The following is a 21,466-nucleotide window of genomic DNA, read 5'->3' as shown; positions in this document are numbered from 1 at the left end:
CATTTAGCTTCTCTGCAATGACCTTATCTTCCTTGAGTGCTCCTTTAGCACCTCAATTGTCCAGTGGCCCTACTGATTGTTCAGCAGGCTTTCTGCTTCTCATGTTCTTAAAAATGTTATTGCTGCTAGTTTTTGAGTCTTTTGCTAGTTGCTCTTTAAACTTTTTCTTGGCTTGCCTAATTGTACCTTTACACATGATTTACAATTTAACATGTCTTTTGTTTCATCTTGTTATTGTTAAAATAACCAACCTAGCCATCACCACACTGTGTAAAAAAGTAACAAGGCACAATTTCTACTTATACTTATATATTTTAATGATTTCTTTTTGGTTTCTCACAAAAAAGTATCGCTTTTGACAATGATTCTGAAATCAAAGTAGTTTGCACACAAATTGCTTTCCGTTTTTTTCCATGGCAAAAAGAATTTCATCATATTTTCACGTTAGGCCTTGATACTGCAAAGTGTTGAAGGGCGGAGGTCGTTCAGAATTAGGGACACCAAGCACCTCTCGGTAGCTCTCAGCTCTTTGCAGGATTCAGACTTTACAAGACAGTGGGTGTACTGGAGTTTCGATCCAGGTCCCACTGAAGTCAATGGAAAGCCTCACTAAAGTCAGTGGAGGTTGGATCAAACACTTTATTTTTTATTTTTTTTGAGACAGAGATTACTGGTTCTGGTCCAGACTCAGAAAAAGTCATACATAACCTTAAACACATCATTAAACCCCAATGACTTCAGTGGGACTTAAATACATGCTTAAAGGGAAGCACATCCTGAAATACTTTATCGAACAAGGATGGACTTTAGGCACATGCCAAGAGTTAAGTATGAACTCAAGTGCTTTGCTCAACAGGGAGCCCTAATAGTATTCCCCATTGTAAGAATATGGGATCTGTCTGAAATCCTTACTATTGCTAATATCAGAAGAAGCTTTTTAAAGGTCACACTTGGAATCAGCAGAAGATTTGCCATTGATTTCAGTAGGTGCAGAATCAGCCTATGTCAACCCTGCCTATAGTTTTCTTCTATCCTTACATTCTAAAAGAGATATTCAGAGCTTAGATGACTGGCATTGTTTCTGAAGCTAGTGTTCGTGAAATGGTGTTCATATGTTCAAATGGGACAAATCCATCCTGTGTTTGATTTGATCTCATTATTGGTGTTACAACAGGAACATTTTTGGCCCAGTTTCCTGTTTCCACTGTTTGTGTATTTGTTTGAGATCCCAATAGGTGGCAAATGAAATAAGTGTGTTTCCAAAATATGTCACGCAAAATGCTCAAAGTTTACTTCTAGTACTAACAAATATATATACACAGTGCTTCTATGTTAATTAAAGCAGTATGTCATGAATTAAAAACAGTTCTCAACTCAGCTGCTCTACCATGTTTTGATAGTGGTGGAATGTTTTATTTATTCCAAAGTCATGATGTTTTCGGTAAAGTGAATATCTTGAGAATACAGTGCAGTAATTACGAGTAAATGTACAGTGCTTTGTCAAATACAATACAAGAGTGAACCCAAGTTAGTACCTCCTGGTAATATAATGGAACACAATGTTGCTCAATGACATGTGACCAGCAAAAGAACCCAGATGAATGGTTTGCTTGTCAGGATGGCCATCGAGATAAAATGGTAATTCAGTAATTTTAGAAAAGAGGCATTCTTGCAAAAGAATCTTGCAATTTATCTATATACATTAGTAATGTGGAAAGATTCAGTGGAAAGATATCAGCCCTGTGATACAACAATAGACATAACAATACTTGGCAAATCCATAGCACTTTTCATCTGAGGAACTTAAAGTGCTTTAAAAGAACTGATTGTCACAACAGCCCTATGAAGTATATATTACTACCCCCATTTTACAGCTGCGCAGACTCAGGGACTGAGATATTTAGCCTGTGATTTTAAAAGTGGAACCTAATGCAATTACAACAAGGAGTCTGGTTGTGTTAAATTCTCATTGAAATTCCTGAATCCCTTAAACTCCTGCCCAAATCCTAGGTTGTGCAGTTTGACTAATGTCACATGTGGCAGAACAGGCAACAGACCCCCAGATTCCTGACTCACTGTTTCCTTCTCTAACCACACTAATAATCTACATTGCCTCCCATGAGCACCAAACAATTTAGAAAGAGCTGACATGGAAAGAGAATCCTACAGCTGACCTAGGAATAAGAGAGTACAAAAAAACAAAACAAAACAAAACAATCCCTCCCTCCCCAAACAACAAGAGAATTCAGCCCTTAGAGTAACAATCAAGATAAAAATATACAGGAAAGACAGGCATTCATCCATGCTTCTGATACCTCCTACCTCATGTGTGTTCCTTGGAAGTCTCATCATGTAGCCCTTGTTTTTCAACGGTGTGCATTATTCATGTAATGGGAGAATAATTGCATAGAGGAAGATGAGCCAAATCCACCCCCCTTATCTCAGCATTAGTTGTAGTGATAGGTTTGCCTGGGACCCATCCCCCTTAATCATTCTGATGCATTATTTTTGTCCTTAGAGCAGCACAAGTAAGCAGCAGCACTGGCTACAGAAGGCTCCTTCTCCAGAGGAAACACAGGCCCTTACATTGCTTTGGTGTCGATAACAATGTGTGATACTCTCCTCGTTCCATGCTGGGCAGCAGAACTTACACTGATTCTCCCATCACTTGTAAATCAGGAGTACCTCTGTCCCAAACAATACAGTTACAGTGCTGTAAAATAGGGAAGAATCAGGTCCCCTCTCGTCCTTTTCAGGTGGGTCCCATTCTAATCCCACACCACCTGCAGAAACCGTTAGAGGATATCTGACAGTTCCTTCATTTTAAAAGGAAGCTTTTCATGGTCAGAAGGCCAGATTGTGACCACTTTGCTCACTTCGAATAGTACTTTACACCATGAATCGAGGCCATTAAAACCAATGAGGCTGCTTGTACAACGCAGTGAGATTAAGGGTCTCACAAACTGGCCCAGAGAGACCAGTGTTTCTTGCCAAAGAAAAAAGTAATTGATCCCAGAGTTCCATCTACGCATTCATCCATTTGCCTGGAAGAGCCTCCTGGCTGAAGCAGGTGCCTCAGTGAAAACACTGCCTTTTTCTAGAGTGTCAACACAGCCTGAGTGCTTCTTCTCAAGGACACAGAGCAGAGCATACAGGCTGGGAGTAGGGCTCTTTGACAGCACAACCCTCTTTTTTTCCTCTTTGTAGATGACGTGTCCCCAGGTTTCCTGAAGTGAAGACAGAGGAAATGTTTAAACAGTAAAAGGAGGGAAGAATTAGCAGATAAACAGGAGCTATGTGGAAACAAGGTGCATAATGGAACTAAGCAAGCTTGTCATTCAATACCAAGTGTTGTGCAGGGCCTGACATCTGGGGTGAAAGCACAGCCCTGAAATCATGCTGAATTTTGCTGCTGATCAAGGAAGGGAGAGGACTTAACAGGATTGGATCCCTCCCCTAAGCTGGCACACACAGATAGCCTGTGCCCATGGATCTCCTCCTCTCTGCACAGCTACCTCTGGTACTCTCCCTCCTTTCACTGAGCAACACAGAAGGCGCTCTTCAGGGACCTGTACACAGGGACCAAGCCAATGCCTACTCAAGTGAATGGGAAAACCCCCACGGATTTCGATGTGCCAGGGACTGGGCATATAAAGAAGGGGCAGGCCTGGGAGGGGACAGAGCTAGGTGGAGGCACGGGTCTGGTTGAAGCTGAGCATCTCCACATCTTGGGAAGTGAAATTTCCCTGCACTAATGGAAGCAGAGAGCGGGGGAGTCCCTGCTCGGTGGGAGTGATAGTGAGAAATTTCCGACCTTTTTAGCTGTTGTTAAAGATGCATATTTTCAGTTGTTCGTGGGACACTGAAACACACCCTAAACCACGTTCTCAACCTGCGGCCCAATCAGCACACAGCAGTGACATCCTCAGGCCATACAGGTAGTACACATATTGTGTGGATGCGGCACCACGTAATACTGCATATGCGGTCCACAATGATAAATGGGTTGAGAACCACGGCGCTGAAGCCTGGGATTTTCAAAGAAGACTAGAGGGAATTAAGCATCCAACTCCTACTGGCTTTTAATGGCAGTTAGGTGCCTAGGTGCTTTTGATAATCCCACTATAGGCTCCTTACACTCCTTTGGAAATGCCTACTTTTTTAACCAGTGTTTCGGCTGGGAATGTATGTAAACTTGGATATGAGATGGTGTTTCCACAGGTCAGTTTGAATAAAATGTACTCTAGGAGGGGGAGAAATAATGGAACCCTGTGTTGCTACAGGGCAGAGGTAGTGCCTAACCAATGGGCTATTGGCTATTCTGGGGTGGTCTCTCTCTCTCCACCTTATGTGAATTTCCAGCCTGGTCCTGAGGAAATTGTTGTCAAAACCCAAACACTTCCGCTCACAGTTTTAGTTTTGAGAAATCAACATTTTCCAAAGAAAAACTTTTTTGAAAAATTCCCGACCAGCTTTACTCACAGAGGTGCTGTATTCCTCTTCCAAACTGCTGTTTTCCTCTGTCTATAGCTTGCCTCTTCCTGGGAGTTTACAGAGAATGCTGTGCAGCATTCCTAATCACACTGCATTGAGTGCAACTCAGGACATATTCCGCTCACTACATGTGCTATCTGGTCTTTTGCCTTGCTCTGGGATTATTAATGGGAGAAGGCAATGCTGGGATGCTTTATTTATTCTGTTCAAAGCAAGTGTTACATTTCTAACATGCCAACAACTCTACTCCAAACCAGGAGAGGATGCTTCATCACTGAAAGAAATGCTGCGGTATTTCAAAACTGAAATAAATGCTCTGATATAGATGAATAGATTCTTGGCTACATTACTACAGCGTGAAAAGAAGGTTCTCACTCTTCCCCAGGGGTGGAGAAATATCAGCCTAACACTGTGACCTTGCAATGACAGAATTTTAATGTGCTACCGGTGCACCAGAAGTAAGGCAGCAGCTTTTCTCCCCTCAGTGTTGCTATGTACGGTAGACATTTATGTAACCCTGCTTCTCATTTTCAAGTTTGTCCTTACCTAGGGTCAACAGCAACGAACCCAAGATTTATTTATCAAACTGTCAGTGCCACTTGGGCTGAAGGACTGTGTTTGCAACAGAGTGGCAGTGAAGGAGTTAAAAAGACAGAGCACGCCGAAAAATAAAATGCAGCAAAGACAGACGCTGATACGGCCTTTTAAAAATGGTAAATTAGAAATAGCCAGTGGTATTTGTATTTCAAATGCACTACATACTTCTAAGGCATTTACCAAATTATTCCAGATGTCCTCTGAGTGCTGGTATTTTCACTCTGATTTTTGCATAGGAAGGGTTTTCTTTGCAAGCATTAGTTCACAATCCTTGGGATAATATATCTGCACCTTATTTGACAATGGGAACGATTCCTATGGGGTCTGGTAAACAAGGGAAAATTTCCCTTCCCCATCATGGCTGCTCTAAATATTTCCTATCTACCCCATCTGAGGAAAATATCCTTCTCCCTCCTCTCTAGCTACAGAGCTTTTTCTTGAAGAATCATTTGATTAATATATTATGACACCATTAACCTGCAGTTTCAGGATCTTCACATGGCTTCCTCCTTCCCCTCCGGGTAAGAATATTACGAATCACCAGGCAAAAGGTGGACGTCTCGGGTTGGGGGACAGGAAGATTTTGACAGGAGGCATAGAGGAATGCACTTAGGTTGTGTGTGGGTGATTTGTGCTCAGACTTTCAAGGTCTCCGCTAAAAGCCAGGCTGTCATTTGATTTGTTGCTTTCCGCACTTCCCCCATTATAGTGGTATGTATCTAGAGCAGGGGTTCTCAAACTTCATTGTACCGAGACCCCCTTCTGACAACAAAAATTACTACAAGACCCTAGGAGGGGGGATGGAAACCTAAGCCCACCTGAGCCCCAGGGGTCAAAGCTCAAGGGAGCCGCCCAGGCAGGGGGCCTGTAATCGAAGCCCTGCTGTCCAGGGCTGATGCCCTTGGGCTTTGGCCCCAGGCCCCAGAAAGTCTAAGCCAGCCCTGAGGATGTTCAGAAGTGGGCCCATAATGTACTTGGCACATTATGTGATGGATTTTTGTGCTACTGTAACTGCTCCCCTCAGTGCTACAAGATAGGTAATGTGATTAATACAGTAGTGATTAACTATTAATCAACATACATTAATATAAGCACTTGAAGAAATGGCATTCGTTGATTGAAACCTTTGGGTATGACAATGCATTGCACATGTTGAGCCAGTGAAAGGTGTCAGAGGGCCCGACTCTGACCAGCTCACGGCACTGAGCACCCTCAGCTTAACTGGAGAATCCTTAAAACCTTCAGGATTTGCTCAGCTCAACTCCTTGACAAATCAGGCTCATCCTGGGGACCAAAGACTCTCATCTTAGTGACATGCTCTTACACCAGTGCAACTTCACAGTAGCCTCAATGCATGTTATTACTCTTGATTTCCACCAGCAGACGAGGAGATTCATGCTTGATATTAAAATTCAGAGCATGGTGGAAATTCTCCAGTTGGAATATACATACCCCTGCAAGATGCACCTCCATTACAGTAAAGGTCAGTTCAGCTTGCAAGCCTGAGATATTTCTATTAGCTTCCAAACTTTAGTGTTGAACTCTTTTAAAAATATTGCCTTTGTGAAAAAAAATGGTAGTAAAATGGGATGTATAATCTACAGAGGAGCAGATCCAGCTTTTTCTTAAATCATGCTGACATGCATATGAAATAACTGCTCAGCTGAAGTAGAAATTAATCTTCCTACCAGTTATTTTGTTACAAGTAAACCTTGCTTTTTAATAACTGTCTTCTTGCTCCGTGGCTGCTACTAGCAGCAACTTGTTAGCCTCCTGCAGGCTTCTTCAAGCAATGTCTTACTGTTTAAAACCATAACCTGGTGGGCTGGCTCTCTCTGAATGGAGGGTTTTCTCTTGGGCTGCAGCTTGGAGAACAAACCTCTTGCTAAACCATTACTCCCAAGATTTATTTTTTTTTAAAGCGGGTCTAGAATTACAGCCTCCCAAGCCTGTCATCCTCACTATTTACACCTTCCCAGCCAACTCCTCATCGGCCATTCTGCTCCCGTTCACATGCCAGTAGGATTTAAAGCCCTGGGATGAATTCGGCTCTTGTTTGCAATGGATGTGAATCTAGAGATATGGGTTATGTCAGCATGAGATCAGAACTGGTCCCTGGTATGGCATATCTACTAACATGAGACATGAAAATCAACATAACAACACAGGACTGGAAGGGCCCTCCTGGGTCATCCAGTCCAGTCCCCTGCTACTGCAGGAAACCCCATCCTATAATCCCATTTAGCAACTTCCATCTTAAAGCCAGTTAGGTTTCTTGCCCCAACTCCTCCTATTGGAAGGCCATTCCAGAACCTCATTCCTCTGCTGGTTAGAAGTCTTCTTCTAATTTCCAGCCTGAATGTACTCCCGGCGAGTTGACAGCCCTTTGTTCTTATGCCAATGTTGACCTTTAGTGCTTCTCCCTCCCTGATGTTTACCCCACTGAGCATGAGGGCTGAAACTCAGCCACGCTGCAGACAGCCCACACGCAAGAATCTCTACAAAACTTATGTAGTAGTGGAGACTGCATGTGTGACTGCACACCCTGTGTGCTATGGAAGGGGTCTCCACGCTGGCCCCAAATAGGCTGCTGCGAAGGGAGATTTATGGACAGGGCAAGAAAGGACATTGACTATCCAGATCCCGTGACCCTAATTCCCCTGTAGGAGAAGCAGCACTTACTACCAGCACATGGACTGAAATCATGGTCCTGGAGTGGCAGTGCAACTCAGGAATGTGCCTGCAAATGGTGGGGATGGATATCAACCTTAAGCCAACCCTACCCGGTCCCCAGTTGTCCCCATTCAGGCTCAATTAGGCAACCCTTAGTCACAATGGGGAGCACTTACTCACATGAGTAGCCCCAGTGACTTTACTGTGACTGCTTGAGAGAGTCAGCACCCCGCAATGTAAATGCGGCACTAGTCTCTGCACCAAGCCCAGCTCCTCAGGGGTTGCGAGAGGGGGGGGGGGGTAGAATGTCACAAGACAGGGGCGTGGCTTCAATCAGGGGATGAGAGGAGTTCATGCCATTTTAAATGCAGAAAAATAAAAGCACTGAAAGGTTGGTGACACACACGGCAGACAGAGAAAGGCACCTGCTGTGAAAATGCTGGTGGGTCTGCAGCTTTGTGAAGTATCAAGCAAGAAATGGCACAATACCCAGAGGAATTCTCCCTAGCAGTAGGGAGCTCCTGACAGCCTGGCTTATATGGCATGTTTCAAAGCACGAAGAGACATTCAGTTATGTAAATCCGGTTGATCTGTAAACGTGGAATTAAGCACTGCCAGCATTTACTTACTTTCCTGGCATTTATTATTATTTTTTTATATATCTTCTTGGCCTAGGGGTGAAAACGCTGTGTAGTAGAAAGGCCCTGCACTGTTTTTTTGCCAATCTGTACACTCAAAAACACAGTGCGTAGTGCAGCCTCCAGAAAGGTCTATTTGTCAATAACATTTTCTGCTACTGAAGTCAACAAGGCAAGATTTCAGTGTCACAATCCCCACCCCTTAATCTTTTTGCTGCTGTAAAAAGCATGCCTCAAGGAAAGCAAAGACATTCAGGCTTTGAGCCTCTTTTTCAATTCACACCACAACGTGGAGAGAGTACTCAGACCTGAACAATGCTGAAAGATCCAGGATTCAGAGCACCACAAAAAATAATAATGCAAATAAAGACAAAAGCACCTTTTGTTATAGAACTGCCAAAGTGCTTCAAAAACATCAAGTAAGCCTCACAAAACCCGTCTGAGGTAGATGGTATTAACCCCATTTTATAGCTGGGCAAACAGATACAGGAAGGCAAAATGATGCCCCCCAAGATCAGAAAAGCCAATGCCTTAGATAGAAGTCGAACCCAAAGGTTCTAACTATTTATCCCCAGTTCTGACAACCCTCCCAAGCTATATACTAGTTTTCAAAATTTCATAAGGACAGTACCAGCTCCTCCTATCATTTGGATTAAGAGGATAGCTCATTATTCTTTGAATTAGAAGGCATCACTTATATTTGAGCTGTGCCAAACTATACAATCTAGAAAAGTGTTTGCTCTTTGTATGTTAATGGAACAGCTATATGCCAGAGAGGAAAGCAAGCAACCATAAACATTTTTGTAGGTAGTTGCTAGAGAACCTAAAGCAACAGAATAATAACCATTATATCTGCACTTGTGGTTAACAAATAAGAACATAAGAACAGCCATATGGAGTCAGACCAATGGTCTATCTACCCCAGTATCTTGTCTTCCGACAGTGGCCAATGTCAGGTGCCCCAGAGGGAATTAACAGAATAGGTAATCATCAAGTGATCCATCCTCTGTCACCCATTCCCCAACTTCTGTCAAACAGAGGCTAGGGACACAATTCCTGCCCATCCTGGCTAACAGCCACTGATGGACCTGTCCTCCATGAATTTATCTAGTTCTTTTTTGAACCCTTGGTCTTCACAACATCCTCTGGCAAAGAGTTCCACAGGCTGACTGTGCACTGTGTGAAGAAATACTTCCCTTTATTTGCTTTAAATCTGCTGTCTATTAATTTCATTTGGTGACCCCTAGTTCTTGTGTTATGAAAAGGAGTAAATGACACTTTATTATTTATTTTCTCCACACCAGTCATGATTTTATAGACCTCAATCATCTCCCCCCTTACTCGTCTCTTTTTTAAGCTGAAAAGTCCCAAACTTGTTAATCTTTCCTCATATAGAAGCTGTTTCATACCCCTAATCTTTTTAGTTGCCCTTTTCTGAACCTTTTCCAATTTCAATATATCTTTTTTGAGATGAGGTGATACAGTTATGATATTGCTGGTCATAAACTAACCACAACCCCTCCCTCTGTGCATGGCAATATCTCATCGCTACACAGGTGGCTGGCAGCATTATATTCTGTTTAATATTAAGCTAATACAGATGGCAATAAAGGGTCTGATTCTCCAGTTTTACATTGCAGTAACTATCTACAGAAGGTCTGACCATAATGGTCCCTTCTGGCCTTAAAACTCTATTAATCTACAAATCATTTAGTGAATTAGGCCCAAAAATCAGTGGGTGGGATTTAGGCAGTGACTGAACTTCAAAGGGATTTGGGCACCTAACTCCTTTTGGCTAAGATTTGCAAAGGAGCCTATCTGAAAACAACCACTTTGCCCCTTCCATTTACTCCAAACTGAGTAAAGTCAGGGGCTAGTGGCATTTGTCTATCTTTGGCATAGACAAGTGCCAGGCCATTTTCCCCACACCTCTCTGCCAAGGCCCTTCTGTCCTACTATTCCAGTCATGGTGTCTCCTGAGCAGCAGCTGCAAAAGCAGAGACCAACCTCATTTTCATTGTCACACATGCGACAAGCCAATATATGAGCTACTGAAAGACTGCACCCCTCTTAATGCAGACACTGACATTAACAGACACCAACAGACACCAATGCAGGGCCGTGTCTGTATGTTGAAAATTAAAAAGTCCAGGTGATAAAAAAAAGGGTGAGTTGAAAGCCATAAACTAAATCAAAGTGCAAAGTGCTAACATATGGGAGAGCCACAGTTCTGAGTGGGGCTGAGACCCTCCTGTTTCAGCGTATGCCACAAGCATTCTAGAGGTGATGCTCCTGAGGTCTGGGGGAAGATTAAGGGCCAGATCCGCTCAAAATCAATGACATTCTATTAAAATCAATGGAACTATACTGATCCCGATTGTGTACGTCTTTAGTCCCCTATTATCCTTAGCGCAGAACTTGAACATGAGGAAACAGAACTGGGGGATTAAAGAAGAAATAAAGGAGGCCAAGGCAATGGGATAGGGGAAATGTTGCTCCTCAGAATCAGTGGGTTCCGATTTCTCCCGCTTATTATGTACAGATTGGGAAATGGATGGTAGGAGAGAGAGCTCGTGTTCTGAAGCTCTGGGAAAAGAAAAACAACAACAACATTCTGTAGACTGGGCAAGGCTTCCATCAGCACACACAAAGCAAAGGGTCACAGCAATTAAGGCTAATTCCTACCATATTATAAATGGTGATGCAAATGACACATCTGCCCCAATTCTCCTCTCAGTTATATCAGTGTAAATCAGCATCAATCCACTGAAGTCAGTTGAGAGGCTAAAATCAATTTGAGTCACTCTGGAGTACGTGAGTTGTAAACTCAGCAGCAGAGGCACCTAAAAAGTCCAGCTTGAACTCATTCACCGGTGTGTGCGTGCGCAAAGTGAGTGTGACTTTCATGGTGACTTGGGGGTACAGCAGAAATACCCTATCTTGCTTTCTCCTGCTAGTTGTTTTTCCTGATCCAACTCCAAGTGCATAAATCATATGCTTTTTGCGAACACACTCAGTATCAAACTAGTTACCCCTATGGGCCAGTTTACACCCCACCTGTCATTTACATCACCATAGGATTGGGCCCAGAGATTTCATAAGGTTGCACTCACTTTCCCATAGTCTGGGGTGAGCCCTCCATATATATCCCTACCAGACAGCTATTCAGTATGGAGGCAGGCTAGGGAGAATATACTTTCATATTTTACATACAGAATCCCAATCTGTAATATTTAAATCTAATATTTTTGCCTGGAGTTTCTCCCTTTCAAAGCCGTTTCATTTGTGTGCCAGTAAAGAGCACCGTCAGTCTTGCAGAGCACTTTTAATTCTGATCAATCTGGTGTTCATTTAACCAATCCCAATTTCAGAGGACTGAGGTTAGCAAGCTGAACTGGAAACATTTCAGATGTTCCATGGATTGTTCTTGAATCAGCCATAAAAGCAACTGTTTGTTTCCGTTTTTTAAATTAATTTACACCCTGATAAATGAATCATCCCCACCATCATAACAAATCTTCTCTGAGCCCTTTTGGCTTTGAGCATAAACACTTGATGTGACTTGGTACTTTGCTGTGTCCTCCTTATTTCAGAATTTTAAATAATCATAAATAAGAAAACCTGCTACTCTTTGGTACATTGTATCTGCTTAGCACAAAGCTCTGACTCTTAAGTCTTACAAAAAATAATTGCACTTCTTTCTTCCATAGAGTCCTGTTAGTCCCAAGACTTTCAGCTGAAGGATTCTTTATTGTATTCGAACCTTGTCCCATAGGAGTTGCTGCTGTTGCTCAATTTGTGGAGTACCTTGGAGATTTCATTTGGTCCACAACAGAAAACGCCAACAGTTTTCCTATTAAGAATGAAAAGTGAGTCACCACATGCCAGACAAATTGTGAATCGTGTCTAAAAGGCACACAGAGCTGGATTCTAATCTCACATGCCACAGAATTACAATAGTATCATATATTTTAAGGACAGAAAGGACCATTAGTTCATTTAATCTGACCTCTTGTATATCAGTGGCCATAGAATGTCACCCATTTATCCCTGTATTGAGTGCAATAACTTGTGTTTGATCAAAGCACATTTTCCAGAAAGGAATCCCGTCTTGATTTGAAGACATCAAAAGATCAAGAATCCACCACTCCCATTGCTCAGTCACCATCACTATTACAAATTTGTGTCACTGCAATGACTTCATTAGTATAACTTCTCATTTATACCACCGTGAGATCACAATCAAGTCTATGATGATTCAAAATGCTAATTAAAAGGAAGTACTACCAGATCATGCATTATTTCTAGCAGAAGCAGAATGCCTCTATGGCTACAATGTTCTCGATTGAAACATTCAGATTGAAATTCTGCCCTCCTGCTATGCATGTCAAAGTCTTGTGAGGACCCAAAGACAGGATATGGCCCTTAATCTGTGACCAAAATCATGAGCCTAGATTCACTGATATACTTTGGTGACAAAAGGCTGTTATAAATTAGCTTACTGGCTTGTCTTCAATTAATGCCACTTAAACTGGGTTTAGGCAACTTTGCATCACTAGAACAGCACAGTCAGAATGTAGTGTTGAATATGCTCCAGATTCGGATCCCAAACTGAAGACTACACTGCAATGCATGTGCACAAAGGGACAGAGTCAAAGAGGCACATGCAACCTTATTTGTGACATTTCCTCACTTTTGAGTGCTCACCCATGGAACCTTAATGTTCTTTTAATGTAGGGTTTTGTGTGCTTTTTTTTGTAATTTAAGTCAGTGGTATTTGATCTGTGGTTACTCATCACTGCTGAAAATCCAGTCCTATGTGATTTAGTTCCTAGGCACAGTTCAGAGGAAAAAAGAGGGAATATGAGTATAACTAAAATGGGACTATGAACCCTGCATGTCCAAAATCATGCAAGTTATTAAGGGACTTAAATACGGATGTGGGTGCCCAATATTGGACACTTAAGTTAGAAAATGTTCCTTTGCTACCAAATTTGACTTTTCACTTTTTAGACTAGTATTCTATAAAGGTAAATTAACTAGGCCTTATTATTACAAACATTACAAAATTACTATTATAAAATTGTAAGGAACAGGTTAAAGAATATTTAGATAAGTCAGCAGGGCCTGGTCAAATTCATCCTAGGGAATTTAAGGAACTAGCTGAAGCAATCTCGGAACTGTTAGCAATTATCTTTGAGAACTCATGGAAGACGGGTGAAGTCCAAGAAGACTGAGGAAGGGAAAACATAGTACACATCTTTAAAAAGGGGAACAGAGGATGTGGGGAATTATACACCAGTCAGCCTAGATTTGATACTTGGAAAGATACTGCAACAAATTAATAAACTATCAACTTGTAAGCACCTGGAGGATAATAGGGTTATAAGAAATATCCAGCATGGATCTGTCAAGAACAAATCATGCCAAACCAACCTAATTTCCTTCTTTGACAGGGCTACTGGCCGGGTGAATAAGAGGAAGCAGTAACTGTGGTATATCTTGATTTTAATAAGGCTTTTGACACAGACAGTCCCACATGAGCAATTTAAGCAAATGAGAGCAATGTAGTCTAGATAAAATTACTATAAAATGGGTGCACCACTGGTTGAAAAACCTACTCAAAGAAGAATTATCAGTGATTTGCTGTAACTGGGAGGGCATATCTAGTGGGGTCCTGCAGAGGAGGTCAGTCCTGAGCCCAGTACTATTTAATATTTTCATTAATGTCTGGGACAACAGAGAACAGAATATGCTTATAAAATTTGCAGATTGCACCTAGCTGGGAGGGTAGCAAGCACTTTGGAGGACAGGAATAGAATTCCAAATGACCTTGACAAATTGGAGAATTTGTCTGAATTCAACAATGCAAAGTACTTCACGTAGCAAGGAAAAATCAATGCACAAATGGAAAACAACTGGCTAGGTGGTAGTACTGTTGAAAAGAATCTGGGGGTTATAGCCAGGGCTTTGGAGCAGAGCCCGGAACTGGAGTACGAACCAGTAGGTTTTATGCCCAGAGCTGGAGCGGAGCAATTCAAAAATTTGATTGCTCCAAATCCCTGGTTATATCAGCTCAGAAATTGAATATAAGTCAACAACTTGATGCAGCTGCGAAAAAGGTTAATATAATTCTGAAGTGTATGAATAGGAGTGTTATATGTAAGACACAGGAGGTAACTGTCCCACTCTACTCAGCACTGGCGAGGCCTCAGTTGTAGTTCTGCATCCAATTGTGAGCACCACTCTTTAGGAAATACGTAGACAAAGTGGAGAGAGTCCAGAGGAGAGCACCAAAAATGATAAAAGGGTTAGAAAACCTGACCTATGAGGAAAAGTTAAAAGAACTCGGCATGTTTAGTCTTGAGAAAAGAAGACTGAGGGAGGACCTGATAACAGTCTTCAAATATGTTAAGGGCTCTTCTAAAGAGGAGGGTAGTAAATTGTTTTCCATGTCTACTGAAGGTAGAACAAGAAGTAATGGTCTTAATCTGCAGCATGGGAGATTTAGGTTAGCCATTAGGGAAAACTTTCTAACTATAAGGGTAGTTAAATAGGTTTCCAGGGGAGGTTGTGGCATCCCCATCATGGGAGGTTTTTAAGAACAAGTTTGACAAACACCTGTCGGGGTGGTCTAGGTTTACGTGGTCCTGTCTCAGTGCAGGGGGCTGGACTAGATGACTTCTCAGGGTCCCTTCCAGCCTTACATTTGTATGATTCTTGATTATTTAAAATGACAAAGAAAAAGCTGAAATGAGCATTTACCAAATTTTAAGAAGCACATGCAGAGATGTGGATTCTTATTATACATTCGTTACTGAAGATCTAGAATGGACAGTTACACTCATTACCATTTATCCATAATACTAGTGCACACCATAACAGCTCCAAGGAACCATTGGGACAGATGATGGGAATATTAACATTAATCCGTGTTCTATGTTAGGAATTAATTATTCAAAAGGCACACAATTGTTAATGTAGTTGGATCAAATCCAGATCCCAGAGTCCTTACTCAATTCTTATGCAGTGTAAACTCCCATGGCAGTTTTGTTCTAGGAGTCTCAGTTTCAGCATCCAAAAACTGAGGCACACAAAATCAGTGGCCACTTTTGATAATTAAGGCATATGTATATAGCAGAGAATGACAGTGGCAGTTTACTGGTATATATAATCTATTTTAGTGTGCAGTTAAGTTCACATCACACAGTTAATTGCATCATCCCCTAAACTGCACTGAAGGAATTCTGCGCTGCTAGACAGAAAAAAAAGTATAGTCTAAGGATATTGACAAACTTATGGAAATATGTGCCTTTGAAAGAAGAAAATGAATCACAGAAAAAAAAAGTCTTTGGCCCACAATTTCAAATTTAGGTATCTAAAGTTAACCCGTTAAATCCATAATTAGGCAACCTGAATAACATATGGCCACTGACTTTATGAAATGAAGGGAAGCGAACACTAGCATTGCAAAAGGCAGGAAATGTCACCAAAAAAGTTGCATGTGCAACCAAAACAATGGCCTTGTGCAGGTGCATCATAATACCATTTTTAATTATATGATCCCACACGATTTACAATTTTTCCATACACATTCAGCACCCCCCATCCCTGCACTGTTGTGTATTTACATTGAATTCCATTGTCATCATGGTCCAGTGTTGCATTACTGACAAGGGGAGAAAAATAAGTGGCCTAATTTTCAGATGCATTGAGCAAATTATTGACTGTCTTCAACGGGCTCTGTTGGTGCCGAACACTTTTGAAAACCAGATAGTATATGCTTTTGTGGAGGAGAAGGGCAAGTAAGCCTTGAATATGAATTTTTATCTTATTGTGTATTTAATTCAAAGCCTTATTGTTATTAAACAATTGTATCCATAAGTTTAATCAAGTACAGCGAGTTGTTGAGTAAAACTAATATACACTGCTACCCCGATATAACGCGACCTGATATAACACGAATTCGGATATAATGCAGGGGAGGGGGCTGCGTGCTCCGGCGGATCAAAACAAGTTCAACATAACACGGTTTCACCTATAACGCGGTAAGACTTTTTGGCTCGCGAGGACAGCATTATATTGGGGTAGAGGTGTAGTCTCTCTCACTCTAGGTACTTACATAACCGTAATCACCACAGTATCTCAGCCTCTCACAATCACTAACACAGCACTTCCATGAGTGACAGCACTTCCATGAGTAGGGAACATTTTACAACAGGAAACTGAGTCAAAGAAAGGTTAAGTGACGTGCCCAAGCTCACATCGGAAGTCTGTAGCTGAGCCAGAAATTGAATCCAGGGCTCTTAAGTCCCAGTCAAGTCAATGCCCTATCCACCAGACCACCCTTAACAGTAATACTTAGCACTGCTATAGCACTTTATATTTTCAAAGTGTTGTGCAAATACTAATTCATCAATCCATACAACACCCCTGTGAGGCAAGTAGGCAGGTAAGCATTATTATTCCCATTTTACATGTGGAGTAATTGAGGAAGAGGTGAGGTGACTGGCAATATAATAAGAGCCAGAGCTAGGATTTGGGATTTTTTGATTCCAAACCATGCATTACATTCCTTAGAGATGACTGTCTTTTATAGCATGGAGAAAATGTGCCTTATCTTTACATACCTTCTTTCCCCACATGTTTTAATTTCTTCTGTTTAGCTCATTCTTAGCTCTATGGAAGAAGCATATTGCCATTGGGACCCAGCAACATTTAAAAGCTATGATAATATCTCAGAAGTATATATCACATTTTTATCCTGAAGATAAATGAACCACATAAAAGGGCACCACCCTTTCCCCAAATAGATTGCACGAAAATCCTGAAAATTGGCTGCATAACGTACACACCGAATTGTCCCAGTGCAAATACTGTAGATGTGGTATAAACTATCAACAGTAGATGGTGCACTTTTTCTCCTCTTAGTTGAACTGAAAGAATATGAACCTGATGCTGGATTGAATTAATCTGTTAACTGTGCAGAGAAATATTAAATTCTAGCAGACCTCAGACACTTAGACATGAGCTTTCCCTGTCTGGGAGTCAAGCAACCAAAACCAGTGGTATGGCTGAACTGATGAAAGCATCCCTAGTTGCATGTTTGTTTATGTTGGGCTTTTAGTAACCATAGCCACAGAATGATAGGAGGGGAAGGGAGCTCAATAGGTCATCTAGTCCAGTCCCCTGCACTTAGACAGGACTAAGTGTTATCTCTAGACCATCCCTGACTGGTGTTTGTCTAACCTGTTCTTTTTTAGTAGAAATGTAAAATAAAAACTGGGAAATACTTTGGATGTCACAAAATAAAGACTGCAAACCAACCATGTGTGTGTCTGCCAATATGTCCGGAATCCTGAATGCCAACGCTAGACTTATTTGGCTAAAAGAAGAACTGTTTGTCTTGCCCTTATTTAGTGGTATGCATATTGCACCAGGGCCATTCGGAGGGAGTTACTGAAAAATGGGAAGAAGAAATAGGAGAAGAAGCAAAAAAAGTCAGGAAGCTGAACAATTGAATTATGGTGAAAGGTTAAAGTTCTGATCTTGCATCTGGTAAGTTCTAAGTTAATGGGACTCTGTAGAGGAGCGGACTCACCCCTGCGGCGCCTCCTGCTGGTGACTTCTGGGAATTAGCTCAATCCAGCCTCCAGAGCACTCTCTGCAGGCGGGTGATCCGCCTGTCCTCCAGCCCCCCGTGTCCCTCCCAGACCCCGGTGCCCTTTTATCTGGGGTGCTGCCCCCTGGCAGTACACCCCTCAGTATTAGGGGTTTCCCCTCCCTGGGGAACCCCCACCCACTATCCCTACCTCACCTCAGAATAAGGCCACTGCCAGTCTCCCACTAGCCCCCATTCCCTGGGGCAGACTGCAATATAGGCCACTCATCACAGGCAAGGTTGGGTTTGGACCTGCTGCCTTGGCCTAGCCCTGGGCTGCCCTCTGCAACCCCCAGTACCCCTTAGCCTCCTACTAGGCCGCAGCCTGGGGCTATCCAGGCTGGAGCTCCCCAGCTCCTCAGCCTTTCCCCAGCCCTGCTCCACTACAGGTACCCTATGTCTAGCTCATGCAACCAAGCCCTTCTCCCTCTGAAAGCAGAGAGAGGGACTGCTGAGCTCCTGGCTCCCAGCCTTTTTATACAGGCCAGCTGTGGCCTGATTGGGGCATGGCCCAGCTGCGGCTGCTTCCCCAATCAGCCTGGTAGCTTTTCCTTTGCCCCAGCCCTGCTCCCTGGCTGTTTTAAGCCCTTCAGGGCAGGAGCAGGGGACCACCCTGCGACAGACTCCTTACCTGCACCACTAGGGTTACCATATCTTATAAATAAAAAAAGAGGACCCTCCACGGGCCATGGCCCCGCCCATTTCCCCACCCCTAGCCCCGCCCCAACTCCGCCCCTTCCCCCACCCTAACTCTGCCCCCTCCTCCCTCCCACTCCCAGCCAGGGGGAAAGGGCTGCCCCAGTGCTACCAGCTTCACGGTTTGCCGGGCAGCCCCCAGACCCTGCGCCCCCAGCCGGCGCTTCCCCAGCGCAGCTGGAGCCTGGGAGGGGAAGCGCCCAGCCGGGGGCGCAGGGTCTGAAGGCTGCCCAGCAAACCGTGAAGCCGGTAGCGCTCAGGCTTTGGGCAGCCCCTATGCCTCCGGACCCTGTGCCCCCAGCCGGGCACTTCCCCTCCGGGGCTCCGGCGGCTCTGCGTAACTTAATAAGTTACACAGAGCCGAAGAGGAGCAGAGCCCCCGCAGCTGGAGGCTCTGCTCCTCTTAGGCTCTAAGAGCCGGGCTGCCCCAGCGCTACCGGCTTCGGGCAGCCCCCGTGCCTCCGGACCCTGCGCCGCCGGAGCCCGGGAGGGGAAGTGCCCGGCTGGGGGCGCAGGGTCCGGAGGCAAGGGGGCTGCCCGAAGCCGGTAGCTCTCAGGCAGCCCAGTTCTTAAACAGAGCCTCCAGCGGCTGCGGCTCTGTGTAACTGACACTGGGTCAGTTACACAGAGCCCCGGGGGCTGGAGGCTCCAGCCGCTGGAGGCTCTGTTTAAGAGCCGGGGTGCCCAAGCGCTACCGGCTTCGGGCAGCCCCCCTGCCTCCAGATCCTGCACCCCCAGCCGGGCACTTCCCGTCCCGGGCTCCGGCGGCGCAGGGTCTCCAGGCACGGGGCTGCCCGAAGCCGGTAGCTCTGGGGCAGCCCGGCTCTTAAACAGAGCCTCCAGCGGCTGGGGCTCTGTGTAACTGACACTGTGTCAGTTACACACAGCCCCGGCGGCTGGAGGCTCCAGCCAGCCCCGCTCTGTTTAGGAGCCGGGCTGCCCCAGCGCTACCGGCTTCGGGCAGCCCCCCTGCCTCCAGACCCTGTGCCCCCAGCCGGGCACTTCCCCTCCCGGGCTCCGGCGGCGCAGGGTCTGGAGGCACGGGGCTGCCCGAAGCTGGTAGCGCTGGGGCAGCCCGGCTCCTAAATAGAGCGGGGGCGGCTGGAGCCTCCAGCCGCTGGGGCTGTGTGTAACTGACACAGTGTCAGTTACACAGAGCCAGCCGCAGCCGCTGGAGGCTTTGTTTAAGAGCCAGGCTGCCCCAGAGCTACCGGCTTCGGGCAGCCCCGTGCCTCCAGACCCTGCGCCGCCGGAGCCCGGGAGGGGAAGTGCCCGGGTGGGGGCGCAGGGTCTGGAGGCAGGGGGGCTGCCCGAAGCCGGTAGCGCTCGGGCAGCCCGGCTCTTAAACAGAGCCTCCAGCGGCTGCGGCTGGCTCTGTGTAACTGACCCTGTGTCAGTTACACACAGCCCCGGCGGCTGGAGGCTCCAGCCGCCCCCGCTCTGTTTAAGAACCGGGCTGCCCGAGCGCTACCGGCTTCGGGCAGCCCCCCTGCCTCCAGACCCTGCGCCCCCAGCCGGGCACTTCCCCTCCCGGGCTCCAGCAGCGCAGGGTCTGGAGGCATGGGGCTGCCCGAAGCCGGTAGCGTTCAGGCAGCCCGGCTCTTAAACAGAGCCGCCATTTTCCCGGACATGTTCGGCTTTTTGGCAATTCCCCCCGGACGGGGGTTTGACTGCCGAAAAGCCGGACATGTCCGGGAAAAAGAGGACGTATGGTAACCCTATGCACCACACACCTAACTCAAGTGTCTGCAGGATGGTTACCTTACAGAGCTTGTCTATAGACCTTAGCAAGGGGGTGATATGGGCTGAGGAAGGACATAATAAGAGTCTACAAATAATGTAAAAGGTGTAAACAGTCAAGGATGGAGAAGCATTACTGAGGTAGTACAAGACATGTTGCTTAGAAATCAAGGTGATGGGCATCTTAGAGATACAAAGAATGTATGGGAAAGTGGTACTTGAGGATCTAACCAGGGGTGATATAATAATAATAATAATGATAGAGATATCCTATCTCCTAGAACTGGAAGGGACCTTGAAAGGTCATCAAGTCCAGCCCCCTGCTTTTACTAGCAGGACCAAGTACTGATTTTGCCCCAGATCCCTAAGTGACCCCCTCAAGGATTGAACTCACAACCCTGGGTTTAGCAGGCCAATGCTCAAACCACTGAGCTATCCCTCCCCCCATGATGAGATGAAATGTAGAAAGGAAAAATGAAAAACGTCTTGAAAGTGATGTGCATTCGGGTATGCAAGAGTCTCCCAACAGAAATGATGGAGGCTCCCATTATTTTGGTCTTTTAAAAAGATTAAGAAAGAAATAAGAACGACACTTAAAGGGTTAACATTCCCCAAACTATGCAGGAGGCTGTGATTACAGGACCAACCTAGCAGCAGATCCACCTCTCACACCCTCTGCCCTTTCCTTTGCTATGCCCTATCTCTCCCCACCATAAAGAGCAGGACTGCCCAGAGCTAAGCCCCTGCAGAGCTGTTCTCCATGTTGCACAGGAAGTACACACCTCTACCTAGGCCCCAGTTCCTGCCTTTCCTCCTGCACATCACTGACTGGTAGTATTTATATATATTGGTTTGCATTACAGTAACTCCCTAACAGGGAGCATGGCTCCATTGTGCTAAGCACTTTGCTACTTTGGGGGAATAGCAAGATTAGTACCACAGTGTATAGATCAGATCTTAGGTCCTG

The 21,466-nt window shown here is 44.7% G+C and overlaps 1 protein-coding gene across 8 annotated transcripts in view; it reads right to left on the bottom strand.

Annotated features, from left to right (window-relative positions):
* Positions 1 to 292: 292 nt before the first annotated feature.
* Positions 293 to 21,466, bottom strand: part of NOX4 (NADPH oxidase 4) — a 167,336-nt gene continuing 146,162 nt past the window's right edge. For 4 of the 8 annotated variants that reach the window (XM_024108465.3, XM_024108466.3, XM_042855997.2 and 1 more), the window contains 2 exons: positions 12,166 to 12,255; positions 293 to 3,227 (listed from right to left, as the gene is read on the bottom strand). In XM_024108465.3, the coding sequence (XP_023964233.2) occupies positions 3,098 to 3,227; positions 12,166 to 12,255 (220 nt within the window). In that variant the 3' untranslated portion in view covers positions 293 to 3,097. Of the gene's footprint in view, positions 12,256 to 17,032; positions 17,082 to 21,466 lie in introns of all 8 variants that reach the window. The other 4 variants (XR_006175841.2, XM_065581677.1, XM_065581676.1 and 1 more) reach the window with 4 other exon arrangements.

This window comes from Chrysemys picta, chromosome 1 (genome assembly GCF_011386835.1).
Source record: "Chrysemys picta bellii isolate R12L10 chromosome 1, ASM1138683v2, whole genome shotgun sequence".
NCBI classification, from domain to species: Eukaryota; Metazoa; Chordata; order Testudines; family Emydidae; genus Chrysemys; species Chrysemys picta.
The sequence above is the reverse complement of the archived record's forward strand: the minus strand, read 5'-3'. Positions and strand labels throughout refer to the sequence as shown.